The sequence below is a fragment of the Mus musculus genome, chromosome 17 (assembly GCF_000001635.26).
Source record: "Mus musculus strain C57BL/6J chromosome 17, GRCm38.p6 C57BL/6J".
NCBI classification, from domain to species: Eukaryota; Metazoa; Chordata; class Mammalia; order Rodentia; family Muridae; genus Mus; species Mus musculus.
Window position 1 is genome coordinate 50663070 of NC_000083.6, and position 26075 is coordinate 50689144.

A 26075-nucleotide genomic window follows, 5' to 3' on the forward strand; every position below is an offset into this window, starting at 1 on the left:
CTTCTAGATAACAAAACTAATTGTATCTGCTGAAAAATATTGGCAACTCTACTGGAAGGCTTAATCACTCCAGCCACTTCTAAAAGATTTACTGCATTAACCACATAACAGGAATCTGACACAATATTAAGGGGTTCTAAAAAGGTTTTTAAAACTTTTAAAACCACTAAACATTTTACTACTTGAGGTGAATTTTCATTATATTGTTTGGATACCACTTTACCATTAGCCACATAGGCACCTATGCCAGTTTTTGATCCATCAGTATATACCACAATCCCATTTTTAAGTGGGTTTCTTACTGTTATTTGTGGAAACACAACAGATTGATTTTGGGCAAACTGTAAAATTGGATGTTTTGGATAATGGTTATCTATTTGTCCTGAAAAGGAGGTAACTAAAACTGCCCAATCATTAGATGTGGCTGCCAAGGTTTGAACCTGTGCAGCGGTATAAGGTACAATTAAAAGATATGGACTTCGCCCAAAGTGGGTGATTGCTGCTTTTAGGCCTTTAAGGGCAAGCTGTGCAATTGCATCAGGATACCAATCTATTATTTTAGCTGGGGATACGTTTGGATGGATCCACAACAATGGCCCATTCTGCCACAAAACTGCGGTTGGCAATTGTGCTGTCTTAAAGACACACAAACTGAAAGGCTGCGAATCCTCAATACGTTGTAATTGTGCATTCTATAAGGCTTTTTCCACCTTTTGTAAGGCCTGGTTAGCAGCTAGAGTAAGAGCCCTAGGGGAGGAGATATGAGGATCTCCTTTTAAAATACCAAACAAAGGCCTTAACTCAGCGGAAGGAATCTTTAAAAAAGGTCTGAGCCAATTAATATCTCCCAACAGCTTTTGAAAATCATTTAAGGTATTGATTTCTCTCAAAGGAGGAAATATGCGTGACATCCATTTGCCAGACCTGTAATGGCCTGACGCCACGAGGGTTTACCCCTACATGAGGAGTAGATAAAATTTGACAACAATCTAAAGGCATTATTAAGTAATCAGAATCATTTTCAGTAGAACCAATCCCTCTTGTAGCTCTAGGAATACCAGAGGAAGAAAAAACAGCCATGTAGGCTTGGCAAAATTATTAGTTGAGCTATTTTGTCCCCTTGTGATATAGAAAAGACAACTTGAGGACAAGAACAGAGAACCTGAAGTTCCCCTTTATAATTTTGATCTACAACTCCAGGGTAGACAATAAGACCTTGTAGGCTGCAAGAGCCTGCCTCTGTCATTATTGTCCAGTGGCTTCACCTGCTCGGGAGAGCGCCTTTTAGGCCCTAATAGCCTTTTTATCTGATTCAGAACTATTAAGAACTGGCTCCTTGAGCTCACCTAGTGATGAGTATAGGCTCCTTCTCCTAGAGACCTCCGCTAATTGATCTTTTTTTTTTTTCTTTTTCCTTCTCCTTCCTTCTAATCTCTCCCCAGGTATTCTTACCTGACCTAAACTTTTCCTCAGGTTCAAGACCCTTGGAAAGGCCTGTATGCTTATTTTGTGTACCATATTTTCTCTTTGCTCCTACTCTCTCTCCCCGCTTTACTTCTGATAGATTGTCCTGAATTTCATCCAGAATCCGCCCTGCCTTAACCACTTGATAACATGTGAAAAGGAACAAAAAGGCTCCTAACACTAGAAAAAGTTCAAGGCCAAACATACCTTGTAAAGCTATTTTTCACTTTACTTCTGATAGACTGTCTTGAATTTCGTTAGAAAGTTCAAGGCCAGGCGTACTTTGTAAAGCTATTCCCCACTTTACTTCTGATAGACTGTCTTGAATTTCCTTAGAAAGTTCAAGACCAGACTTACCTTGTAAAGCTGTACTCACTGGTACTTTTGTTCCCCAGCTGAAGAGTTCTGAATTTATGTAGTTGAATCCTTCTCAACAGTCTGTGATGCGGGAACACTTTATTACCGCCATTTTCCAGCTGAAGAGTTCTGAATTTACGTAGTTGAATCCTTCTCAACAGTCTGTTTTACGGGAACCTTCATTACCATAACCCGCAGTTCTGGTTCCGGAATGAGGGATCTTCCTTGTGCCGGTGATGGTTAACTCCCGTCCCGAGTTTTTTTGTATTTTCTCGTCCCGGGTTTTTTTTTTTTTTTTTTGGATTTTTTCGTCCCGGGTTTCAGCACCAACTCTTAAACGCGTTCTCACGACCGGCCAGGAAGAACACAACAAACCAGAATCTTCTGCGGCAAAACTTTATTGCTTACATCTTCAGGAGCAGGAGCGCAAGCCCCCAGCCCCAAAAACGAAAGCCCCCCGCTTACATCTTTAGGAGCCAGAGCGCCAGCGCGCCAGAGCGCCAGCGCGCCAGAGCGCCAGCAAGAGAGCGAATGGCGGAAACCCCGTCCCCTTTTAAGGAAAATTATTCTTTGCCTAGGACACATCACTCCCTAATTGGCTGCAGCCCATGGCCGAGTTGACGTCACGGGAAAGGCAGAGTACATGTAGTGGTAAAATACCCTTGGCACATGCGCAGATTATTTGTTTACCACTTAGAACACAGGATGTCAGCGCCATCTTGTGACGGCGAATGTGGGGGCGGCTCCCAACAGCTAGCAAATAAAAAAACCCAGGACCAGGAATGGATCTTAGTTGGCCAATGGGGTCCTGTGGACGCCCCTAGGTATTACAGACTACTGAGAGTTCTCTGGGTTACCCTCTGGAACTTGATGGTAAGATCCGATTAATAAAGAAGCCACATGTCACTCCTAGAACATGGAAACCCAAGCTGATAGTTGCCTAGAGGCTTCACACTTACTGGCTGGCTTTCATGGCGCTGGAGGGTACTGTGCACACTGTCAGTCAGACACAGCTGTAACCCCTGTAAGCTACCACAGCTGGCCTGACAAGATGTGCCCACTGGTATAACTGTAGCATAAGTGTTGTTATGGCAATAACCAACCACTCTCGGCTTAGATCTTAGGTTCATTCTATGAGATGGAAACCACACCTGGCACTGTTAAAGGGGCCATGAGCATGTGGCTAGATAGGCCCTAGGTCTTGTGAGAGAAACCAGTACTGCCATTTTGCTAAAGGACATAGTATTAAGAGTACTCCTAGTAGCCTATTGCTATACTCATGGATCAGTACATCTCGCAGCCCTCATCAGAGAAGCTGCTTCTTGTTGGTTAATTGCTGCAGGTGACATGCACCTTCAGTTGATCAATGTGCAGTTAAAAGGGATTGCAGCCCTAAATGCATATATATCATACCTTGTGCAAGCAACTTATCAACTTGACATGAGGTAGAGTCTCTGGAGAAAAGGGAACCTGAATTGAGAAAATGCCTCCGTAGGATTGGGTTGTGGGCAGATCTGTAGGGCAGTTTTTAAATTAGTGATTAATATGAGAGGCTGGAGCCCATTGTGGGTGGGGCCTCCCCTGGGTTGGTAGTCTGGGAGTCTATAAGAAAGCAGGCCGAATAAGCGATGAGAAGTAAGCCAGTAAGCATCATTCCTCCATGGCCTCTGAATCAGCTCAACTTCCTTCAATAATGAACAGTGATGAGGAAATATAAGCCAAATAGATCCCCTTTTTCCTCAAGTTAGTTTTGATCATGGTGTTTCATCACAGCAATAGTAATTTTAACTAAGACCACATCCCTCCCCCAAGGCTCTTTACTGTAAAGGTAGGGGGAAGATTGAAAGAGTCATATATGGTGGATAGCATTAGGTAAATAGTGTTTTCCAGGCAAAACAGGATAGTTGTACCTACCCTGAACTTACAGCAGTTTTGGCAGCAGGCATAACACTTGCATAACCCAGACAAGATTCCAGAATGGAGTAAGGAAGGTAGGTACAAAATGCCACCACTAGTTGAAAAGTATTGGTATTTGATGGCTGCAGCAAAAAGGGGGTCATTCTTGTTTAATGATGTGATCCCTGATAGGGTAAACACACTCCAGGGTGGGTTCCAAGTCTAGGAGTAGATGGCCAATATAAACTGAATGCAGTGGTATGCAAGCAGAGGGTGGCTCTGGGAGCAGTTAGGCAGTGAATATGATCAAAATACAGATATAATAAATACACTTATGCACATATGGGTTCTCTCTTTGTGTCTTTCTCTCTGACTCTCTCTGTGTGTGTCTCTCTCTCTCTCACACACACACACACACACACTCAGAGGCATGTATACACTATCCTTGGAGAAAACAACTAGCCCTGGAAAGTCTGGAATGAAGAATGTATTTGGAAATTAGAGTATCTTTTTCTAGAAAGCAAGGGAGGTATCAAAGACAATCGATTGCTTAAGAATTGTGTAGGTCTTGTTTTGAAGGGGTCTTGTTGCTCAGTGGTGGAATGACTAACTGACGATAGGGGGGAAAAAAAAACAACCTATGAGTTATAGTGACTCCAAATAAAAGAAAGACTCTTCCGTTATTGCTGTGAGCACCCATCTACAGAGACTGTTTTTGAAAAGATTAGTCATTTGATTAAGTCAACTGTGTAAAGAATCACAGAGTAATGAATGGTGGCGCTTCTTCTCCCCTTTCCAGCAGCTAGGCCTGCTGTTTACCGGCAGCAAGTGTGCATCTTTGCACTGTCCACGTCCTGCGCCAGTGCTGGTTTTTAGTAGATGAAACTTGCCTCTGACACTCCAGATCCCTGGGCCAGCCTTAGTTCCTTTATATGGTTGTTGGCAGCCTGTACCTAAAGTAAGAGCAGGTAGAAGTAACTACCTGCAGACCTGTGAGGAGCACTCGTCGGCCGCCCTCAAAGACACCCCCCTCTGTGGATGGGTTGAGTCATCTGTGTTCCCTCTCATCGTGTTCTTAAATAGACACACTTATGAAATTCCAGTGTGGCTTGGAATTGTCCTAGATATATCTAGGAAATACGTGTTGGCAGTTCATTACCACCTATATAGCATAGGGAAACAATAACCTTCGTCTGTTTTTATTTCTCTCAGCCATGGAATTTCATGAACACTTGCACAGCATAGGCACCAAGGAGGGGCTGAAGGAACGGAAACTACAGAAGGCAGTGGAGAGCTTTACCTGGAATATTACAATCTTAAAGGTACTGTGTTACTTGCTTTTCTGTTGCTATGGTAAAGATCCTTGACCAAGGCAACTTAGAGAATTGATGTTGCTTAGCATTTCAGAGGGGTGAGTCCATTATGGCAGGGATGCAAGGTAGCAAGCAAAAATGATGGCCAGACAGGAGGCTGAGAGCCCATATCTCTAACCACAGATTTGAAACAAAGGAAGCAATATAGAAGTGGAACAAAGCTGTAAAATTTCAAAGCCCACCCCTAGTATCATATTTTTTTTTCCAGTAAGGCCACATCTTCTAAAGTTCTCCGAACAGTGCTACCAGTAGGAACCAAGTGTCCAAATGTCTGAGCCGGTGAAGGATATTTCTCATCTAAACCATCACATTCCAATCCTTGGTTTCCATAGGCTCATGGCCATATCATAATGCAAAATTAATTTCGTTCAGCTCCAAAATTCCCCATCGTCTTTCACAATCTCAACATTGTTTAAAAGTCCAAAATCTTCTGAAATTCAAAAACAATTTCTAGCTGTAACTCCTATAAAATAAAAGTAAAATTATGTATACCTAGCATATCATGGCAGAGACTATCCATTACCATTTCAAAGGGAGGAATGGGGACATGAGGAGGAAATTCTGAACTAGTCTGAATCCCAGCAGGAAAAATGCCAGGTCCCATAGTTCCATTTTCAGGGACTTCAGTTTTAAAGAGCGTTGATGGCACAGCCCCTCCAGCTTTGCTGTCCCCAACATACTTCCCTCCCTTGGGCTGGTTCCACTCCCTGTATTCTGCTGTCCTTGGCAGATCGCCCACAGCTTTGTCATCTCCAGCACCTTGGGGGTCTGCATTGCATCCCAAGCTTTGCTCTCACAGCTGCCTGTAATGGCCTCAGGTCCTCTTCACCCTCGGATTGTTACAGAGGGATTCTCCTGCCATGTGCTCACATGCTAAGGACACTCCCAAGGTTAGCTGCCGGCTTGGGGTGGACCATGGTCTCATGAATCACATTAGCAGTAGTGCTTTTATTCAGTTGCTTTCTAGAAGCAGAAAATGTATAGGTGCTCTTTGACCTGTTGGAGATTTAGTTGGGTGGGTCTTTCCTTTTTCCAGTTCAGAGCAGGCCTAACCTTACCCTCGGGATGCTCTTTGACAGTTACAGTCTCTCTTCCACACAAACCTTTCTTTTTGTCCCATTAAGCTTCCTAGTGTTTTTTCCTCGCTGCATTTTTTTTTTCTGCTCTACTTGCTCATTTTCATTGTAAACCTGCCTAAGTATTTTTAGTAATAACAATGCCATAGACTCAACATTATCTGTCTTGAAATTTCTTCTGGCCAAAAAACATTAGTCCATACATTTTTAATGTAGCTGCAGGTAACTTCTTGGGGCGCGGGCACAAAGCAGCCAGAATCTTTGCTGCAAAGCTCAGGTATGATCTGTAGCTGAGTTGCTGTTATTGATCCCCTCTGAAACTGCGTTTCTGTAGTGGTCTCTGGGGAAAGAGAGGTTTCTCTGATGAGGAGTGGGATGCACTGTTGTCTAAGGGTGCACACACAGCTTCCAGCACCACTTAGTGCTCCCGAAAGAGACTATGACTAGAACAGCTTTTAAAAGGTACTTCTTTTGATATTATAATTACATCATTTCCCTCCTCTTTTCTTCCTCTACCCCGCCCCCTTATAGGAATATATATGAACAAGAAGGAATTCTTGCTCTCTTTCAAATTCATGACCTCTTTTTTTCATTAAACATTGTTATAAACATATGTGTGTATGGATACACATTTTCCCAATACATAAATACACATATTCCTATATATGTAACATGCTCCATCTAGTGTCACCGGCATGCATATTTCCAAGGATGACCGTTTGATGTATTGGATAACAAATTGTGTGCTCCTCCAGGAAGACCATAGTTGTCTGTAGTTTTTGTGCAGAGTTAGGCCGTGGAAGCTTTTCCCTCTACATGTTAGCATGTCTGTTGGTGTCACACTATCCTTGTTAGCTCCTGTTTTGGCAGTCATGCTGGTAAGCCTTTGTGGATGTAGCTCCTGACAGTCCTAGGAGATATGGCCTCACAGAACCCCATTGTTCCCTTGTGTTAATCTTTCTGCCTCTTTTCTGCAGCTATCCCTGAGCCTTTGGGGTAGGAGTTCTGTGGTAGATGTATCAGCTGGTACTGAGATTCCCAACTCTGTTTTGATTGTAGTTTTCTGTACTGGTCTCTGTCTGTTGCAAAGAGTAGTTTCTTTGATAAGAAGTAAGGACTATATTTATCTGTGGGTATAAGGATAGATATTTAAAGTGTAGTTAGGGATTATGTTGGTTTAGTAGAGTGGTAGTCATAGGTTCTCCCTTAAGATCTATGATTTCACTAGCCCTTGATAGTTGGTTAGGTTTCCATTACCAAGCACGGTTTCACTCTGGTTGAGCAGGTCTTATGTCTAGTTAGAGAGCCCATGGTTACTCCCAAGGCATGTATATGCCACTACTGCACCCTTAGGATTCTAGCTTCATGCCTGCCATTGTTGTGACTCATAGGCATCATATTTAGGTAGAACTGTTGGTTGCTCCATCCTTCAACAGCTTGTGTGGCACCTTCTGGTACCATGAAAACTAGTCCTCAGAGAATAGGTTTTCAGGTCAGATCCAGCCTAGGTCCTCTGGATCCTGAGTCTGACGTACATAGTATCTTTAGCAATAGGGAGTTGCCTTTCATCTGGGAGGGGAGGCAACCAAAGGCAATAATCTGCATGTTTGGGGAGTCGTTTGGAAAATCCTTGCCAACAACTCAAAAGGATGATTCTCATGCCTTATGCTGGGGTTTTTGCTAGGTGATCTTTGACTCTTAGAGCATTGTCAGGGATGAGACACTTTTATTTAAACTCCGTGTGTGTGTGTGTGTGTGTGTGTGTGTGTGTGTGTGTGTGTACATGTATTATGAATTACATGTATTATGGTTATTTTAGGTGCTAATTAATAGTATGATTCCTTATGACTTTCCCTGATATCCTTATTATTTTACCCTCCTTCTATATTTATCTCCCTTCTTCCTCCCTGAATACAGCTCCCCTACCCATCTTACCATTTCCCTCCTCAGATCACTCGTGCCCTGATCTTCCTTTAGTATCCAGAATATATAAAGATCTCAAAAACAAACAAGGAAGCAACAACAAAAAGAAAACAAGACAGACTCAAAAACACATTCAAAAAATGGACCAGGGATCTGATCAGAGAGTTCTCAAAAGAATCACAAACAAAACAAAAGGCTAAGTAATATCTTTTTTAAATAGTCATCATTGCCCCTAGCAATTATGGAAATGAAAAATCAAACAATTTTGAGATTTCATCTTACCCCACTTAGAAGGGCAAAGATCAACGCAACATCCAACAACAAATGCTAGGGGGTGTGAGAGAAAGCAGCTGCTGTTCCCAGGTGGTGGAATTGCAAACTGTACACGCACTCTGGAAATCAGAGTGTGGGGAACTCGCAAAAAGCTAAGAATCAGTCGACCATGACCCAGCTCTGTCACTCCTTGGCATGTGCCCAAAGGACTCGATATCATCCTCCACAGGTCCTTGCTATTCTGTATTCATGACTGCTCAATTCACAATAGCTAAGAAATGGAAACAAGCCACAAGTCATACAGCTGAGGAGTGGGCAGTGAAAGTGACTATATATATATATATATACACTGCAGAAAACTACTTAGCTGTAATGAAAAATGAAATTATGAACCTTTCTGATAAACGGATAGAACGTGAAAGGGCCATATTAAGAAAGGTAACCCAGACCTAGAAAAACAAACATTTCGTGTTCTCTCTCACCCAGGGCTGTAAACCTTTAGATGGGAGTGTACAGCCTGGATTAACTGCAGAGGCAGGGAAGTGAGAGCCATTGGCTGGGTGCTTTGCTTATAGCATTTAACTCTTCTCTAGGCCAACATTTTACAGTCTTGCATGTTCCTTCATAAGACAACGTGGTGTGGTTCTACACAGCAGAAGCTCGCTTCCTGGTACCATCCCGTAGTAGTTATTGTTCTGTTCCTGTAACAAAATATCATGACCAAACTGACTCATGGAAGTAAGAGTTAATTTTCGCTCACAGTTCCAGATGGGCAAGGGACTAGCATGCCTAGGAAGTATGACAGCAGGCACCCAAGGCAGCCAGAGCAGGCAGCTCACGCCCTCAACTAGGAACACAAAGCAGAGTGCAGGCTGGACGGGCATGAGCCTTTCGACTCTGAATACTGCTTTCAGCTCTTCCCCTTGGATTGCATTTCTGTCTTGTGGTGTTAGACAGTGAAGCCTTAGTAAGGTCACAGGAATTACTGACAACAGCACACCTCCCACAGTGGCTCAGGTACAGAGAGCAGCTTGGCCTGGGCTTGGAGCGAGTTCACAGATTCATGTTGGGCACACTGGCTTCTGCTGAAGATAAAGTCCCTTCTCGTTTTACCCTTGGAAGTTTATAAATACCACTTGCTTTATGAGAAGTTGAAAACACTGATGAGTAACTTAAAGATTTCCGTCTCTCATTTAGTTGTAATCTTAATGTCGTCCTACTGTAAACTAGAAAATGTATGTGGGGCATAATCAAAGGGAAGTGGAAGGAATTGCCATTTGTAAGAAACTTCCTTCATGTGAGAGGCCTCTAGTTATCTTACTTCAATATGAATGCTTTAAAATTAATTTTCATTATGAGTAATATGTGATCATTATAAAATCATATTAAGAGTAACGAGACATAATTCTAGCATCCAGAGGAACTTAGTTTCGGCTGTTCGATGTATATTCTAGAATTTTTCCTATGGCATATGTAACATGGAATGATTTGAAGATGATATGGTACATGTATTAACTATTAACATTCTTCCAAGTGCTTGGGAATGTCGCAGAAGCATTTTTGGCCCTGGACAACCACATGTAAAATTACTCTCAGGTACTCACCTATAGCTGTGCCCAATTAATGCTACCCACATGATCCCAACACAGTGCTCATCACTACCCAGCCCAATGCTTTATATTCCTGAATGAGAGAGACACACACACACAGCCTTTATAATTTTATATGCCTTAAACAGCTCAATGGCTGGGCCACTTCCTTACCTTCATATGGCTAATCCTCCCCAATATTCCTGAGTTATTGTTGCGGGAAATATTTTTAAAAAGGACCAACACGTTCCTGCACATGTGCCACCAACTCTCGGCCCCACTGCGGTCCTGCCGGCTCTGTCTCTACGCGCCAACTCTCCAGCAGGGCTGGAGCACCCCTCTCTTTGCCTCCAGCTTCTCTTATCTTGCCAACTCCCCAGAGTGGCTGTGATAAGCTTCCCGAAGTGACTGTCCACCCCACGGTCAGCCACCACACCACCCATCAGCCAAGTCAATCCAAACTCTTGAACCTCGTAATTAAACGGTCAGACTTATGTATCAGTAAATTCTCAATTTACAAGATGCCAATACAATAATTTCAGAAACAATTGATAATGATGAAAGCTTTATCCCAATTATTCAAACCTTATGATATCATAACTACCTGTGACTGGTTAAAGCCATACTGGTTCACATCTGCCTCAATGTTGGCCTTCCTCTGCCTCCCCTGAGCCATTCTCTGTCTCCCGCAACTCTTAGCTCCGCCTCCCTTTTCCCTGTCCAATCACAGGCCTCCTGCTGACCTAATGTGATAGGACAGGAAAACTCCTGTAACAAGTTATTACTTACTAAAATCTGAGTTCCATTTTTGCTGCCCTAGACCCAGTCATGCTGCATCCCCCTGGCTCCTACATGGAAGCTATGTTCTCTGTTCCACGCCTTCTCAGGCATGGTGTCTTGGTTCTCCTTCCAGCATGGCAGATCTCTCCCTCCTTCTTCCTCCATCCCTTGCCCAGGGAATCCTAAAAGGCCTGCCTCTGTCTCCTGCCCAGCCATTGGCCGCCAGCAACTTTACTTACCAATCAAAACCAACTAGGGGAGGGACCCTCAGTATCATGAAGATGTGTGGATTTCTTGTGCAGTTTGGGGGACTTAGATTAACATAGTACAATCAGCACTAGACCAAGCCCACAACACTCACCCTCCAAACTTTATGCTCAGTTTAAAATACAGCTATAAAGCTGCATCTTCCTGCAACTAATTTTGCTGATTTAACGTAATAAAGGGTCTTTTCAAAGCTAGCCAATTTATATTTTCTCGTGTTAAACTCTCGATCATTTTTACAATTACAAAATCATTTTCATGAATTCTAGTACTTACCTTCCTACAGAAGGTGTGTGTGTGTGTGTGTGTGTGTGTGTGTGTGTGTGTGTGTGTGTGTGTTGTGTTGTGTTTAGAATATATAACAGACATGCAAATGTATAACAAAAAGGGATTTGGCTGTACCAGTTGCTGCTGGGAGGTGGAGGAGTGGATCACAGGTCTCCTGTACACTCAGAAATAAAGTATGGCACTTTAAGCTCTATGGGAGAAACAAACTTCTCTTTGCTTTTATTTTATTATAGGGAAATACAGACTTGTAGTGTAGTTCAGGAGCCAAGTAGCTAGCTAGACCTCAGGTTGGAGCTTGTTAGTGTGAAATAAAAGGAACAGCCGCTGCAGCTCTGCTGTAATAAACAAGAGGGTTTAACAAACCCACGTGCTGTGCACGGAGAGCCGTCACAGAGTGTTGCTCCCCCATAGCCCAGTGTGATCCAGGCGCTTATACCTACTTCCTCATGGTGGAGGGGGCAAAACTGGAGTCTAAACTGTGAGGGGCAGTAAACGGTTCTAGGTAAATGAGCAGCCCTGGGGCTCAGATCATAAAAAGTGCCTGGAACCAAGTGGGCTAGACATAGACAGGGACTCATGCACAAATCTGAGTAGTGTGTTTCTACTTTCTCCTGCTGAACCGAGGTTAGTCCATGACAGCGAGAGAAGTGGCAAAGGCAATTGCATTATTCTTTCGAGAGTCTGATCTTTAGACAGATATGGGAACTTCAGAAACCTCTTCCAGCATCTGCTACTCTTTGGGGGCCTTAATTTTGAACTACCAGGGTACCCCGTTTTAGGGTGGACTCTATGGATTTCTTCACTAGAAGTGCAGAAGTGGGCCAGGTGTATGTGTTGTCCCCCTAGCCGGCTGTGTAGGACCTCATGCAGACTGAGGGAGTAGCAGACTTGGGATCAGCTTGAGCTCTGTAGAAAGACACTGTTAAAAAGCAAACAAACCGCAACAGCAGAAACAGAACTGTGGCGCCCACTCCAGCCTGCTGAAGCCTGGCTCCCGTTTTCCTGAGTGCCCTGGGTATGCTTTCGAAATGTCCTAAGCTTGAGGAAGTGCTGTGCTAGAGTCACTGAAATGGGAGCCTTCTGTGTCTACTGCGAGACAGCACAAGATGCAGTATCTCAAAGGCAGGCGATGGGAAAGGACAGCTGTGCCGGAGGAGCCTTTTGAGTTATGTCTAGAGAAGAGATGACCTTGGGCTTGCGTTTATGAGAGAAGAAGTGTGTGGGGTTGGGTAACAAGTAAGGTCTTTTACGTTTTGCTAGGACGCTGCACGTGGTGCCTATGTGCTTGGTTTGGATTTATTTATTTATTTATTTATTTATTTATTTATTTATTAAGTGGATGAGTGCTTGCCTGATGCATTTATGTGTAACCATGTGCATGTTTGGTGCCTGTGGAGGTCAGAAGGGGACATTGGGAGCTCGAGTTACAGTGGCTATGAGCTGCTTGCATTAACTTCTTCTGATATTAAGTTCTTCTGATTTTGAGGCTCCATTCATTGCTTTAGGGTCAACACCTCTTTCCTTGGGCTTCACCCTTCTCATCTGAACCACAGAAGGGGCAGGCACTACCTACTTCTGGCCAAGGGCAAGCAGGGAATCTTTAGTTATGCTCACAAGAGGTACCTGCTGGTAAAAAGTTAAAGTAAGAAAGTCCGAGGGTGTTCACTTGGGGTTTTTGTTGTTGTTTTATTTTGTAGAAAATGTAATCACAATCCAGGGGTTGTGCCTGTGACCATTTAGCTCCTGGATAAAAGGCACACGCAAGCTTTAGATTTACAATAAGCCTTAAACATCACAAGAGCTGGGCAGATACCTATTCTATACTATTATTACATATCCCGTGCTATTACAATCTACTTTCCCATCAATAACCCCGAGTTCTTACTCAATATGTTTCATCTGGGCTGCTCCTAACTCCAACTGGCCAGCCCTCAGGCCATGTTTTCTTGACTCCTAACCCATGGTGACTTTTTCTTCCTCATTTTTTGTTTTGTTTTGTTTTAAATCTTTTCTTGCTTATTTAGCTTTCCAGTTTTGAAAATGGGTTTGAAATATGGAGAGAAGAAAGCATCTGTGGTTGTCCTGCCCAGGTCTATTAACATCTTGGTGTTCTACTCATTGTTCCCTTGAACAGAGCTCCTGTGGGCATTTACATACAAGTCCTCGTATGTTTATTCCTTAGTGGGTGAACACTGAGTGCAAACTCAAGCCAGATGCACCTCACAGGTACTATGTGTCAGACCTCATGTGGAACCATCAACACAGTGTGCAAGCAGCAACACAACCCACGTTCATGTTCACATTGGCCTTAGTGCTGCTGGTTTGATGGACTTGAAGTGTTTGTCAGCACTTCAAATTGTTAGCATAGCTCTGTTAGTGAATGGAGGAGAGTGAACATCTTTTTTGTAATTTTCTTTTTTGTTTGTTTGGTTTTTGAGGCAGGGTTTCTCTGTGTAGCCCTGGCTATCCTGGAACTCACTCTGTAGACCAGGCTGGCCTCGAACTCAGAAATCTGCCTGCCTCTGCCTCCCTAGTGCTGGGATTAAAGGCGTGAGCCACCATGCCCAGCTATAATTTTCTTAAATGGTGGTGTATTTTTTTTTAAAGAGACTTACTTTCTTTCTATTTGTGTGTGTATACATGTGTGTGCATATGTATGCTGGTACCCGTAAACAGAAAAGGGCATTCGATCCTCTGGAGCTGGAGATACAGGCAGTTGTGAGTTGCCCAACGTAGATACTGGAAGTCAAACCTGGGTCCTCTACAAGAGCAGCAACCCCTCTTACATCTAAGTCATCTTTTCAGACCCCCGATGGCAGGTCTTATCATGATGTTATGTTTCTTCTTAGGATTTGTTAAGATTCTTGGAGTGTGTGTGTGTGTGTGTGTGTGTGTGTGTATGCTTATGTGTGTGAGTGTACATTCACCCATGTATGTATGTATGTTTTGATACTGTTTCACAAGACACATATATGTTTAAAATCTTTTTCTCTGTTTTAAATTTCATGATATTTGTAAGCAATATTTCTACATTTAAGCACTGTTGCCTTGCTCTGAAACATAACATTTGCTGTCAGTCATGTCCAGTATGGGATGGGTGCTGGAGACAGAACACATGGCCTTCTGCGTGCTAGACATGCACTGTACTGCGGAGCCACAACACCAGCCCTTCCGTTTCACATCTCCTAGACCCGTATGGCCTCTGCCTTTACTCTATGTCCCACATTCACAATCAGTGCGGAGCTCCGCCGCCACCCTGCTTCAGGCTCCAGCCTTGGTGGCCATCCCGAATTACATGCTACCTCTTGCTCTTGGTTCCTTCTCAGATACTCAGGTGCTGCTTCTCTGTGGTGGTGCGTGCGTGCGTGCGTGCGTGCGTGCGTGCGTGCGTGCGTGCGTACAGTGGTTTTCTAGCTTTGAATTGGACCAGGGTCACTTGTCTCTTCTCTTTCTATCCAATTGTTTTTTTCCTCCGCTCTATAAACAAAAGATACAAGAACCATCATTAACTGTGTCCCTCCCTAGTTCGGTCGAGTATAAGAAAGAGTTTTCTGTATTTTTATCGCTTCTCAGAGTAGCTACTGCTAGCTTTATGAGCCTGTTAACTTCAGTGTAGTGCAGTAGCACATGCCTGCAGTCGCAGCTCTTAGGTGACCTGAGCAGGAGGCCAGCCTGGCGGAGCTGTGCAACAGGACCCTGTTCCTTAGTTGGCCACTTCCTGCGCAGTCTGGCTGCTGCTGTGGTTTTAACTTGGTTGTGTTCTTATTGGTTTCACTCTGTATCAGGAATGTGGGCAGGGACTTCTGTGGCTCATTTCCCACCAGCACTGTGGGGAGGAGTTGATCGATCTTTCTTCTCTCCTCACTGAAGTAATCTCTCCCTGAGAACAGTTACCGTGCATGTTCATTGCTGTGCTTTTGATGGCAGAATCTCAAGGTGGAAAAGTCCTGGTGTAGCTGGTTACCAGGAACAGAAATTCACCAAGACTAGCTGGCAGAGAACCGGCTGAAAGTGTTGGCACTCACAGGAAATCATGAGAGACCACAGGGAACTCGGATCAAAACACTGCATTCCTGCCTCAGAGGGCCAGAAAGCTGTCAGAAGCCCTGGTGACCGAGAGCATCTGTGTCCTCTAGTTCCAGGGTTGTGCTGGCTTAGCTCTGGCATCTCTCCATTCTTCATGGCTAGCTAGCTCCTGTTCACGCAGTTCCTACTGTGTTATAGCTCGGCCTCTCCTTGGTCTTCTGCAACTGCTCTTCATGAGTTCTGTAGTAAGTGTACCCTGTGGTATTTGCTGGCTCAGCCCAGCCTTTTAGTTCTAGACCAGCAGTCCCACAGTGACAGGCCTCCTCATATTAGTTCTTACCCAGCCCTAATCCCTGTAGCCAAAAGATGGATGCCTTCACTGGCAGCTCCAGTTTCATGTTGCTGTGTAACAATCTACCTCAAAATTGGGGGCTTAGCCCCCCCATTATTCTATACATTAGCTGTGCTCAGCTGGGTGGTTTTCCTGATCCATGTGGTGGTGGTCAGGGCCAGGGGAAGGCTTTGCTTCATTGGGAGCTCACATGGCTTAGAAAATGGAGCAGGCTTTACTTGGCTGGCATCTCACCTAAGAGCTTGGGGTGTGTGTGTGTGTGTGTGTGTGTGTGTGTGTGTGTGTGTGTGGCAGGCTAAAGCAAGCTGCTTACAGCCCAAGCCGTCATCAGATGAAATACCCAGCTGGTCCTTCCCCCCGCCCCCCCCCCCATGCCCTGCACTGGCTGCCTTCAGAAAACAAGGATGAGAGGGAAACTCCAAAAGTAATTAGAGACTTATTCTCCCTGGGAACATAAGATTTCTGCCAAAAAAAGTCAATAAACCAGGTTGTGTCTGTACAGACATGATCTAGATCTTCTTCATGTATCCTGGGCACAGTGCTTACCTTAGAAACCTGAGGACTGTCACTCAATTCTTTTCTAAAATTTAATGTGGTGGCCCATGGATGACTCTTCCTCTAGATATTCTCGGCTGTTTTAGTGACTGTACTACAAGTGAGATCATATGTTGCCAGCTTTTCTGAGAAGCTGTACTTGACTGGAAGCTACTTTTCTATTTAAATAGTGTGTGAGTGGCTCAGAAAACCCGACAGTCCCAGTGTTCATCATTAGGCTTTTTTCACCACAGCATATCCCCCAAGACCTTACAGTGCGCAGTGATCTTAGCAAATGTGTGCTCACACAGAAGGTGCGTGGGGGAAGGGTCCTGTGTGTGCTGCTTCTCCTAGTACTGTCGGAGGTACAGAGCTGATCCTGAGCACTCCTCACTCTGCAGACCCTCTCTCTTTCCTCCTGGATCTTGGTCTGGAAGCTCTCCCTGATTTCCTGCTTTCTGGGTCCAAGCTGTGGCTCACTTCCGTGGTCCAACTGCTCCTGAAGCCTCCTCCCAACCTGTCACCAGAATGTCAGTGGATGAGGCTGCCTTCCCTATGACAGATCCATGACAGGGGCATGAGTCAGAGCCAGTTTAGAAAACATTATAGTCTAGATACCATGGTGCCCAGCAATGGCTGGGCTTGGTGGTAATATTTCCTGGGGTCACGGGGACAGCTGGGTAGAAGTCATGATTCCCGAAAGTCTTTGGACTTGCCAAGTTCCTTCCCTGCTCTCCTTTCTAGGCCCAGCTCAAACTCCTCCTCTGCAATGCTGCCTAGGAACCTCCATCTTAGGTGAATGAAACAGGACATTGTTTACTTGGGAGAACAGCATTTCTTCTGGATTTAAATTAAATTGGTTTCTTAATTTGAAATTTTATAGCGCTTTTGTAAGTTGAGGGATAACTACCGATTAGATAGAGACCAGAAGTGGTGGTGGGAGTCTCAAGACTCCAGAACAAAGTTGAACAAAGTCTCCATCATTCTTGTATGATGAAGACCTGCACATACAGTAAGCGATCTCCTTAGATTGAGGGAAGCAGCTGAAGCCAGAACACAGGGTGTTATTTTCATCCCTCCCCAGTGCCTTCCACTGCCTCTTGCAGAGCTGCTATAGATGTAAGCGGGGCAGAGGGAAAGCCCCGCCTTTCACTACCAATGCACGTTCAGCCCTGTGTGCACAGCCGCAAGTGCCTGTGGGGGAAAGCCATGGGACGGAAGACACAGGGCACATTTAGACAGGTCTCAGGACCTGTAGAAAAGCATGTGTCCTGGTGCTCTAGCTGAAGGCTACTTTGATGTTGGGTAATCTTGTTTCAAGTGTGAGGTTTAGTGAGACTTCAGTTGGAAGTAAGCCTGACCAATAGGAGACCTTTCTGATTATAGTGCTCGGCTTTAGCCTTTCCCGAGAAAGGATGGTGAGGGATGCTGTACAGCCCATAGCCAGAGCTCCCATAGCCCTGCCTTCCCATTCACTCACTGCTCATTCAACACACAGGAGATGGAATTCTCCGTTTCAGTATTTACATCATGGGAAGCATGCATAGGCTGAATACATAGAAATGGTCGAAATTCTATTTTATGTGCTTCACGATGCTGCATTCAGTGAGTGGGGTTCAAGCCCTATGGTTACTTGAAGGGAGCATAAGGCACACACTTAGAAAGTGGGTTATATTCTAGTGTAACTTGCTGTTTATATTCTGTCTTGTCCAAAGTCCCTGACTTGTCTAAATTCAGCTTCCTAGCTACCAGGACCAGAAGAGCACCATCTTCATAGTCATGAAACTGCCATGAGCAGTCTGTACAAAGGCCAACTACAGCACTGACACCAGGTCGTCATTCAGTGAACAGTCGCTAGCCTTCCCAGAAGGCTTTGTTGTCTTGTCTCTGACATAATGTAGGCTTTATAGCTTCAGTTACTTGGTAATTACAATTCAGAGCCCTTCTGAGCCACTTTCAATTGTGGTTGAAAGAAATGTACTGACAGCTGGAACAGTGGCTCAGAACTGCCCACATTTCCAGGGGATCCGGCTTGGCGTCCCAGCACCCATGTAACAGCTCACAACTACCTGTAATTGCAGTTCTGGGTGACCAACCCTCCCTTGGGACTCTGTAGGTACTGCACACGCATGGCCCAAAGATATGCATACCTGCAGGCCAAATACCCATGCACATAAAAATAAGCCGTAAAACACTAACAGGGCGCATTAGATAGTTCTCACGACATTTTAAAAAGTTCATTTATTTCTCTATTGCAATCTTTAGGTTCATAGCAAAGTTGAGAGCAGTGTTGGGAGGTGTCCCACATCCTGCCTGTTGCATGTATCACCTCTTCATCCTCCCCACTAGAGTGATGTGCTTTTTGCAGTCATTGCAGAGCCTCCATTGACATGCCATGGTTCCTCAAAGACCATAATGCAAGCTAGGGTTCCCTCAGTGTTGTGGGTAGGATAGATTTGAACAATCTGTATTGTCTATAGCAACGTGCTCCCATTGTTCCCCTACACCCTTTTTCAGTTCTAGAGACTGAACCAGGGCTTCACACACATGCTAGACAAGCACTCTATCCCCAAGTCCCATTGCCAGCCTACCATTCATAAAAGGCATTTTTGATCGTACACATTTAAGTCGCATGACTTCATGGTTTGATTGTGTCCATTACTGTGTCACACAGGATCTGCACCTTATTCCAGTGCTCTGAACATCCTCTGTGTCCTCCCCACATGTCCCCGATACCTGTCAACCACTGACCTGGTCCTGTCTCCATAGTTTTGTTCGTAGCTCTCTAAGGAGGTCTGGCCATTTGGCTGTGCTTCTCAATGCTTATGAAGTAGTAAATTGAAGCAGACTCACTTGTAGATGAGTCTCCCGTCCCCTGCAGCAGTGACCAGAAAATATTTACTAAGAGGCACCATGGTTGTGAGTGCCTGCTATATAATGTCCCATCAGAAGATGTGTGTTGGGTTTGCAGTCTCAGTTGTCTGGTTTGTATTGCAGAAGATACTCAGATGAGAAATAGCATAGCAGCTATACTGCATGTCATCATCTCAGAGGGACACAAATGGTCTCTTGAGGAGAGACAAAACCCAATTCTGTGCTGGGAAAATTAGATGCATACAGATATAGTCAATCGGCAGAGACCGGCATATGTTGTTGTGTTTTATAAAAAAACAAGGCCAGGATATGTTTTGTATAGTGAGGTATGGTGAGGTGGGAGGGGAGCCTCGGCAGGCCCATGCTGAGACCATAAGACAGGTTTAGTATAGAATAGAGTTTATTTAGGGCATGGGAAAGGGAGTTGAGAAGAGAGTAGAGACAGAAAGACAGGGAAAGGGAGAGAAGAGACAAGGCTGGCTGGAAACATGTAGAGAGAGGGGGAAGAGGAGAGATGGAGAAAGAGGTCAGAGATTGAAGGGGCAGAGAGTTCAAAGGGAGAGGAAGGGCCAAACAGCCCCTTTTATAGGAAGCCAAGCCTACCTGGCTGTTCCCAGGTAACTGTTGGGCAGAGCCTAGAGGGAATGCTAACACATGTGCTAGGTCTGGATGTCCCTGGACAGTTGTCTGCCTTCACTAGGCTTTAGTGCCCTAGGGCCTCAGCCCGAGTTGGCATTGTCTCCAGGAAGTGGATGGAATTGTTGCCACAGTCATCTGTGTTCCTCTCCGCATTCCCAGGGGATAAGAAGGTCAGCGCAGTTTATTTTTGTGCACTTAGCCAGAAGCCCTAGGGAGGAGGTGCCAATAATACCAAAGATGTTTGGAAAGGCCCTAGAAAATCAAGTTATTTATATATTTACCTAAAATTACATAGAATATGTACATGTGTATATATACACACATATTGTAAATTTTAGAGACTATAAAATCGTATGACTCATTGCGCTAATAAACAACTTCCATTTGGTACATCTACCTTCTGTGTTGCCCCCTCCATTCCTACCCTTAGCTGTTTGTCCATTCCCCACCTTGTATCACCTGTACCCTGTCACTCCTGTCAGCTCCCCTGCTTCTGACATCTGCAGTCCCTTATGCAATCCTGGTCTCTGTGTTTATTCCATGTTGTATAATCATATCTGAAGATTTGGGGCTATAAACCATAAACAGCACTCAGTGTAACCATTTCTAGGTCCCTCTGCTTGTAAGTTTCACAATTTCACTTTTCCTTACAGTTGGATAGTATTCTGTAGTATATATGCCCCATAGTTTCATTATTCATTGTCTGCTGAAGGCCATTTAGGGTGTTTCCATTTCCCATCTATTGTGAGAAATGTCTATGCAGTAAGATGTTGGGTCCTTGAGGCACATGCCAAGGGCTATATAAATGGGTCGGATGGTTGGCCTATTTTTAACTTTTTGGGGTTCTCCACACTGATTTTCAGAGTGGCTACACCAATTTGCATTTTCACCAACAGTGAATGCGGCTCCTCTTTTTCCATAGCCTCACCAGCATTTGTTGGCCATTGTTTTATTGATCTTTGTATTCTGACTGGTGTAAGATGAACTCTCAAAGTTATTCTGACTTTTATTTCCCTAATTGCTAAGCATAACAAACATTTTTAATGTCTTAGCCATTTTTAGATGCTTATGTGACTTTTATCTTCAAGTTCATTTATATGATGTATTTATTGACTTATTATTTTTAACAAACCCTGCATTTTCAGGGCAAAGCCAGCTTGCTCATGGTTGATGTTCTTTTTGATATATGGCTAGCATTTATTGGGGATGTCTGCAGCTGCGTTCAGCAGGGAGCCCAGTCTGACGCTTGACTCACGTGTCTTCCCCTCATTTGTGTATTCGGATGTTCCTGCTTCAAGGAGGATCTTGAGAGCGATCCCTGTTTCTCTCTTTTTGAAGAGTTTAAGGATCAGTTGTAGTTCATCTTTGAAGTCTGGTAGAATTCTGCAGCAGTTACTTTTAAAGGTTGCTTTGTGGGCCAAAGTGAGAACCTTCAACATTTTGGCCTAAATGTATTAGAGTTCTTTCTAGATAAAACCCAAACAGAGTAAGTCACACAATTCAAAACAGACTATGAAACTGAACACAGTTTGAGATTTCTCAACTAAAAACCCTATAAAGCCTCCAGATGGCTTCAAAACTAGTCACCCTTTGTCAGTGGCAGTAGTGTTAAAGTCCTTGCTCTTTACAGGTGTGAAACACTGGCCTGTGAGCACACCTCGGCCAGCACTGGCTCCTCAGGATCCCTCTTCCTTCTCACTGGGAAGCTGAACTCAGACAGTTTATTTCTGACACTGCACAGAACAGCATCGGGCCAGGTTCAGCTGCTGCCGTGCTCAGACGTGCTGCCACTGAGGCTAAGTTTTCTGCCACATGCATGTGATTGGGTGCACACAGGATCTGTTTCAGATGCCATAATGGCCCTCTGAACTTGGGAAACAAAAGTGTCCCTGAACCCTGCTACTACACATTATTCTGTCTTTCGGGAATTTTTGTTCTTAAAGTTCTTTTTCATCACCATGGTACATCTGTGCTGAAGAAGAGCAAGCCACAAAGCCTAGACTGCTTCTCATTGTGTGCCCATAGAATAAAGTGTCTGCTAATCATAGTTACAGGCAGGAAGGACAGAGCCGGGTGTTCTGGAGGAGGCCTGCATGCTTGTACTTTGTTTCCATTCCACAGACACTTGCTGACCACTTACCATATAATGTGCTAGGCTAAGAGGATCTAGTGATGATCAGAAATACACACACACACACACACACACACACACACACACACACACACACGAGTCATGGCCTGAGGAGGTCAGGCCAGGCAATGAGCACTGAGCTCTGGTTCACTCTGCACATGGAAGGCCTGCATGAAGAGGACCTGCTGTGTGTGAGCCATGTTTAGTGGCCTAGACTGGTGAGGGCCAAGTGAACAAGGCAGGAGATATGGGGATAGAATGCCAGCTGTGGGGCGTGTCACAGGGCCACCAACAAGGACTTTGACCCTCACTCTGAGCTACTGCAGAGCCACTGACAGGTTTTAAGCTGAGAGAAGGTATTTTATGGCTGGGTCATAGTTGGCTCTCTCTGGCTGTGATGTTGAAAGGGAAAATAAGGAATGTTCCAGTCCCGTGGTTAGAGAAACATGGCAGTGGCTTAGAGTGCAGCGGGGCAGTGAGAAGGGATGCAGCTGTAAGCGCTTGACTCAAAGTTACTGCAGAGTTGCATCTTACAGGGGCAGCGGGGGAGGGGCAGGCAGGGAGCTGGTGGTGACACTGGGGCTTTGCTTCAGGTGACATTGAGAACAAGGGTGCTCGAACTGAAGGGAAGCTTGAGGAGGGAGAAAGCAGGCATCAGGAGCCCAGTCCAGAACATGTCAAGCCATAGAAGGTGTTTTCACAAAAGACCAACTAATCTTCAGTAACAAAAGTAATATTCAAGTAGTAACCAAAGAATGAAGACGGTAAATGAATTTTAAAAATTAACAAAACAAAGAGCTGTTAAAAAAAAACATAATAAAATCAATAAGCCACAATCTAGGCTGAGGGGGAAAAAATGACAAAAATTACTAGTGGGGAACATATAAGGATTTCAGATCCTGTGGACAGTCTGAGGATATCAAAATAATATCATAAACTATTCTGTGCCCACAAACTTTGTATAGAGAATGGACAAATTCCTCAAAAAGTATAGTCTTCCAAAACAGTCTTATAAGGCCAGCATTATCCTAATACTTACAGCAGAGGACTTTGCAAGAAAAAAAAAAACACTATAAACCAATATTTTTCATGGATATAGGTAAAATTTAAAAATGTATATGTCATGAACAGGGGAATCTATATTGGATATGCAAAGGTGACTCAGCTTGAAAAAATTAATTTGTGTAATATGTCACATCAGTAGGCTAAAGAAACATTGCACAGTTATAGCAGTAGCTGCAGAAAAGAAATCTGACATGGAATCCAGCGCCCATTCTTAGTCCTCATGGTAAGAAGGAGGGACTCCAACACCACTAAGAACATCTGCACAGCCCACAGCTGATGTGACACTGTGGTAAGAGTCTCAGAGCTCCCCTTAAAGATCCGCAGCACATCAGGGCTGTCCTGTAGTTACATCACCTGCTTTCAGCGTGGCATTAGAAGTCCTGGCTAGTGCACTAACACAGAAGGGCAGCTAATAACAAGGGGGGGGGGGGAGACTTGTTTAGTTCACAGGTTCATTGCTTATATATATATATTATCTGAAAATTTAACAAGTAATTAATAAAATGCCTGGAACTGTGTTCTGTTTGTTTTATGTTGCTGTGATGTCAACTTTACACAAACTAGAGTCATCTGGGAATAGGGAACGTCAACTGAGAAAATGCCCAACCAGATTAGTGAACAAGAAGAGTAAGAAACCAAGAACATGGTCAGAATCCCAGAGCTTGGGACAGGAAGATCAGGAATCTGGGGGTAACCTCTGCTGTATAGTGAGTTAAAGGCCAGCATGGGCTACATGAGGCCCTGTCTTAGAAAGAAAGAAAGAGTAGGGGGAAAAGGCAGGAGTGTAGTGGGAAGACCTGTCAGCGAGGAACAGGAGATGTGTTCGAGCTGCAGCAGTGCTCCTCAGCACCCTAAGCTGCACAAGGCCACCCAGCCTCCAGAGGCAAGACTGACAGAGTAGACAAACTGCATAGAGCCATTATCAGCTCAGACTAGACAGTGACCCACTGTGCCCCACTCCTGCCTCCTTTTCACATCCGTATACATAAAGTAACAGAACTAAGGGGCACACTGGACAAATGTTACTTCCTGGTTCTGATACTGTAAGTCAGCAGGTAAGTTTGGGGAAAGGGCACAAACTAGACACACGGGACCACTCACTAGTGTGTGTCCTTCTCTGACTTCATACTGCTACATGGCCTTTTATGCGGAATCCCCTTTCCACCAGGCAAACAAACAGGCGGCGATGAACCAAAGATCTGATTCAAGTGCAGCTGGAAGAACCAGTGACTTACTGGAGTTACTTACAGGAGCAGGAGACACTCAAAAAGCCCATGTCACCAGTATCCTGTACAATTTTCAGGCAGCTATGCCACTGATCTACCATGGCAATTGGCTTATTATTTGCATGGGATACCTTAAATGTGAAATGGTCCCAGAGGCTCATGAGTTTGAACACTTTTTTATTACTTATTAAAACGAATATTAAAAGGAACAACCAAGATTGGTTACGTAGTCTCATCCTTGAAAAATATGGTGTAACAGTCTAGAGAATAGTTGCAATGTAGTAGAGATGTGTTCACGTCTTACATGGAAATGCAGAAAGGCAGAGGACTGTGGAGTGCGGTGGTGAACACGTCTCCTTCTGACTAAAATCGACCTCCTCGGATGTGGTAACGATAAAAACCAAGCCTCTCTTCTGCCGAATCACAACGCCTATATGTCTGCAGAATGGCCGTGAGGGTGTCCAGCAACATTCTGTCCGTCTAATGCTGTTTAATTCCATGTTCTGTTCTAGGGGCAAGCGGATCTTCTGAAATATGCTAAGAATGAGACCCTGGAGAACCTGAAGCAGATCCACTTTGCAGCTGTTTCCTGTGGACTGAACAAACCAGGCACTGAAAACTCCGAGGCCCAGAAGCCACGCCGGAGCCTAGAAGCCATCCCCGAGAAAGCCAGTGATGAAAATGGAGACTAAGGGTCCTCCCAGTCACTGTGGACTTCCCACCGAGAACCAGTCAGCAGGCGCACTGGCTCACTGATCAGGATGAGAGCTGGGATGTCTGTCGGAGCACAACTGGAATACCCAACTGCAGCCCATCACTGCTGTGAATGTATGTAGCAACCCACGTGTGAAGGCAAATAAACTCTTTAACAAGAAACTCTATCCTGGCCCAAACATGCTGTCTTTGTATACAAAACGCCCTGAGTCCCACTGTGAAGAGCAGTGCTTTGCCGTATTCCAGCAGAAACAGGCAGTTCCCTCACTCGGGGGAACTGGATTGGATTGCTGAGTTTGTATTTATTGGTGAAATGGTGAATGTGCACACCTCACTGTGTGTGCTTGCCAGTCTTGGCGCTGCAGAGGATTTGTTGGCGTGCTTGCTGAGCCATATTTACTAAGCAGAATGTAAGAACCCAGGAGCTGAGGGCAATGTGCAGTGTGACTAAGGCTGCCTGGCTGAAGATGTGCTGTGTCAGCATGGGCAGCCGGGTGGAAGCCGCACCTTGTACATAGATTTTCACTGTATGTTGTAGTGGTCACATTAAAGATATCTTTTATGATATTTCTCCAATAGCAGTACATGCTTTTAGTGAAACTTTAACTTTTAAAACCTGTTCTCTTTCAAGAAGCCAATTACTTTTTAAATGACTGCTAAAATGTAAGTCACCTGAGTCGCTGTCCGGCTTTTAGGATGGTTGTGATGCAAGCTCAGACCCCACACTGGCCTCTGCACACATGAGTCACCCCCTCCCCCCGCCCCAGCCAAGGGCGCCATGCTGCCTGCAATTGTGAGCAGAATCGAGCGGGGGCAGGTTATACTTCCCTGCGGAGCCACCAATGGCCAATGCCTCAGTTTCGTCTGAGAATCTTTCTCCTTCATAGTGAAGGGCACCTGGACCAGTTAATTTTTTTAGTCTGATCTTTTCTTTCGAAACCAGTGAAACTTCATGGTATTTTTGAGAGTCAAGAATCCTGCCATCTAATGCTTCCCACATACCACACTTTGTTTCCCTTTGGAAGAGAGAGGTTCTAAGTGTTCAGTGGGCGTTGGTTTGGTCAGCTATTGGGACATCCACTTATATACTAGGTGGCCTGCAACTGACCTCACAGACCTTCCTCCCATGGGCCATGCTCATGCAGGTGTGTGCTCCTAAACCCAGTGCATTGCTCACTTCCCCCTAATAATGCCCATCTCCATCGGCCCTTGGCCAGGTGTGAGTCTCATT

General features: G+C 44.6%; 1 protein-coding gene across 5 annotated transcripts in view; it reads left to right on the forward strand.

Annotated features, from left to right (window-relative positions):
- The window catches only part of Plcl2 (phospholipase C-like 2), a 179630-nt gene extending 154205 nt beyond the window's left edge, over positions 1–25425 (forward strand). For 3 of the 5 annotated variants that reach the window (XM_006524151.4, XM_006524152.3, XM_006524150.3), the window contains exons 6-7: positions 4930–5039; positions 24643–25420. In XM_006524151.4, coding sequence (XP_006524214.1) covers positions 4930–5039; positions 24643–24822 — 290 coding nt within the window. In that variant the 3' untranslated portion in view covers positions 24823–25420. Of the gene's footprint in view, positions 1–4929; positions 5040–24642 lie in introns of all 5 variants that reach the window. The other 2 variants (NM_013880.3, XM_006524153.4) reach the window with 2 other exon arrangements.
- The last annotated feature ends 650 nt before the right edge of the window (positions 25426–26075 follow it).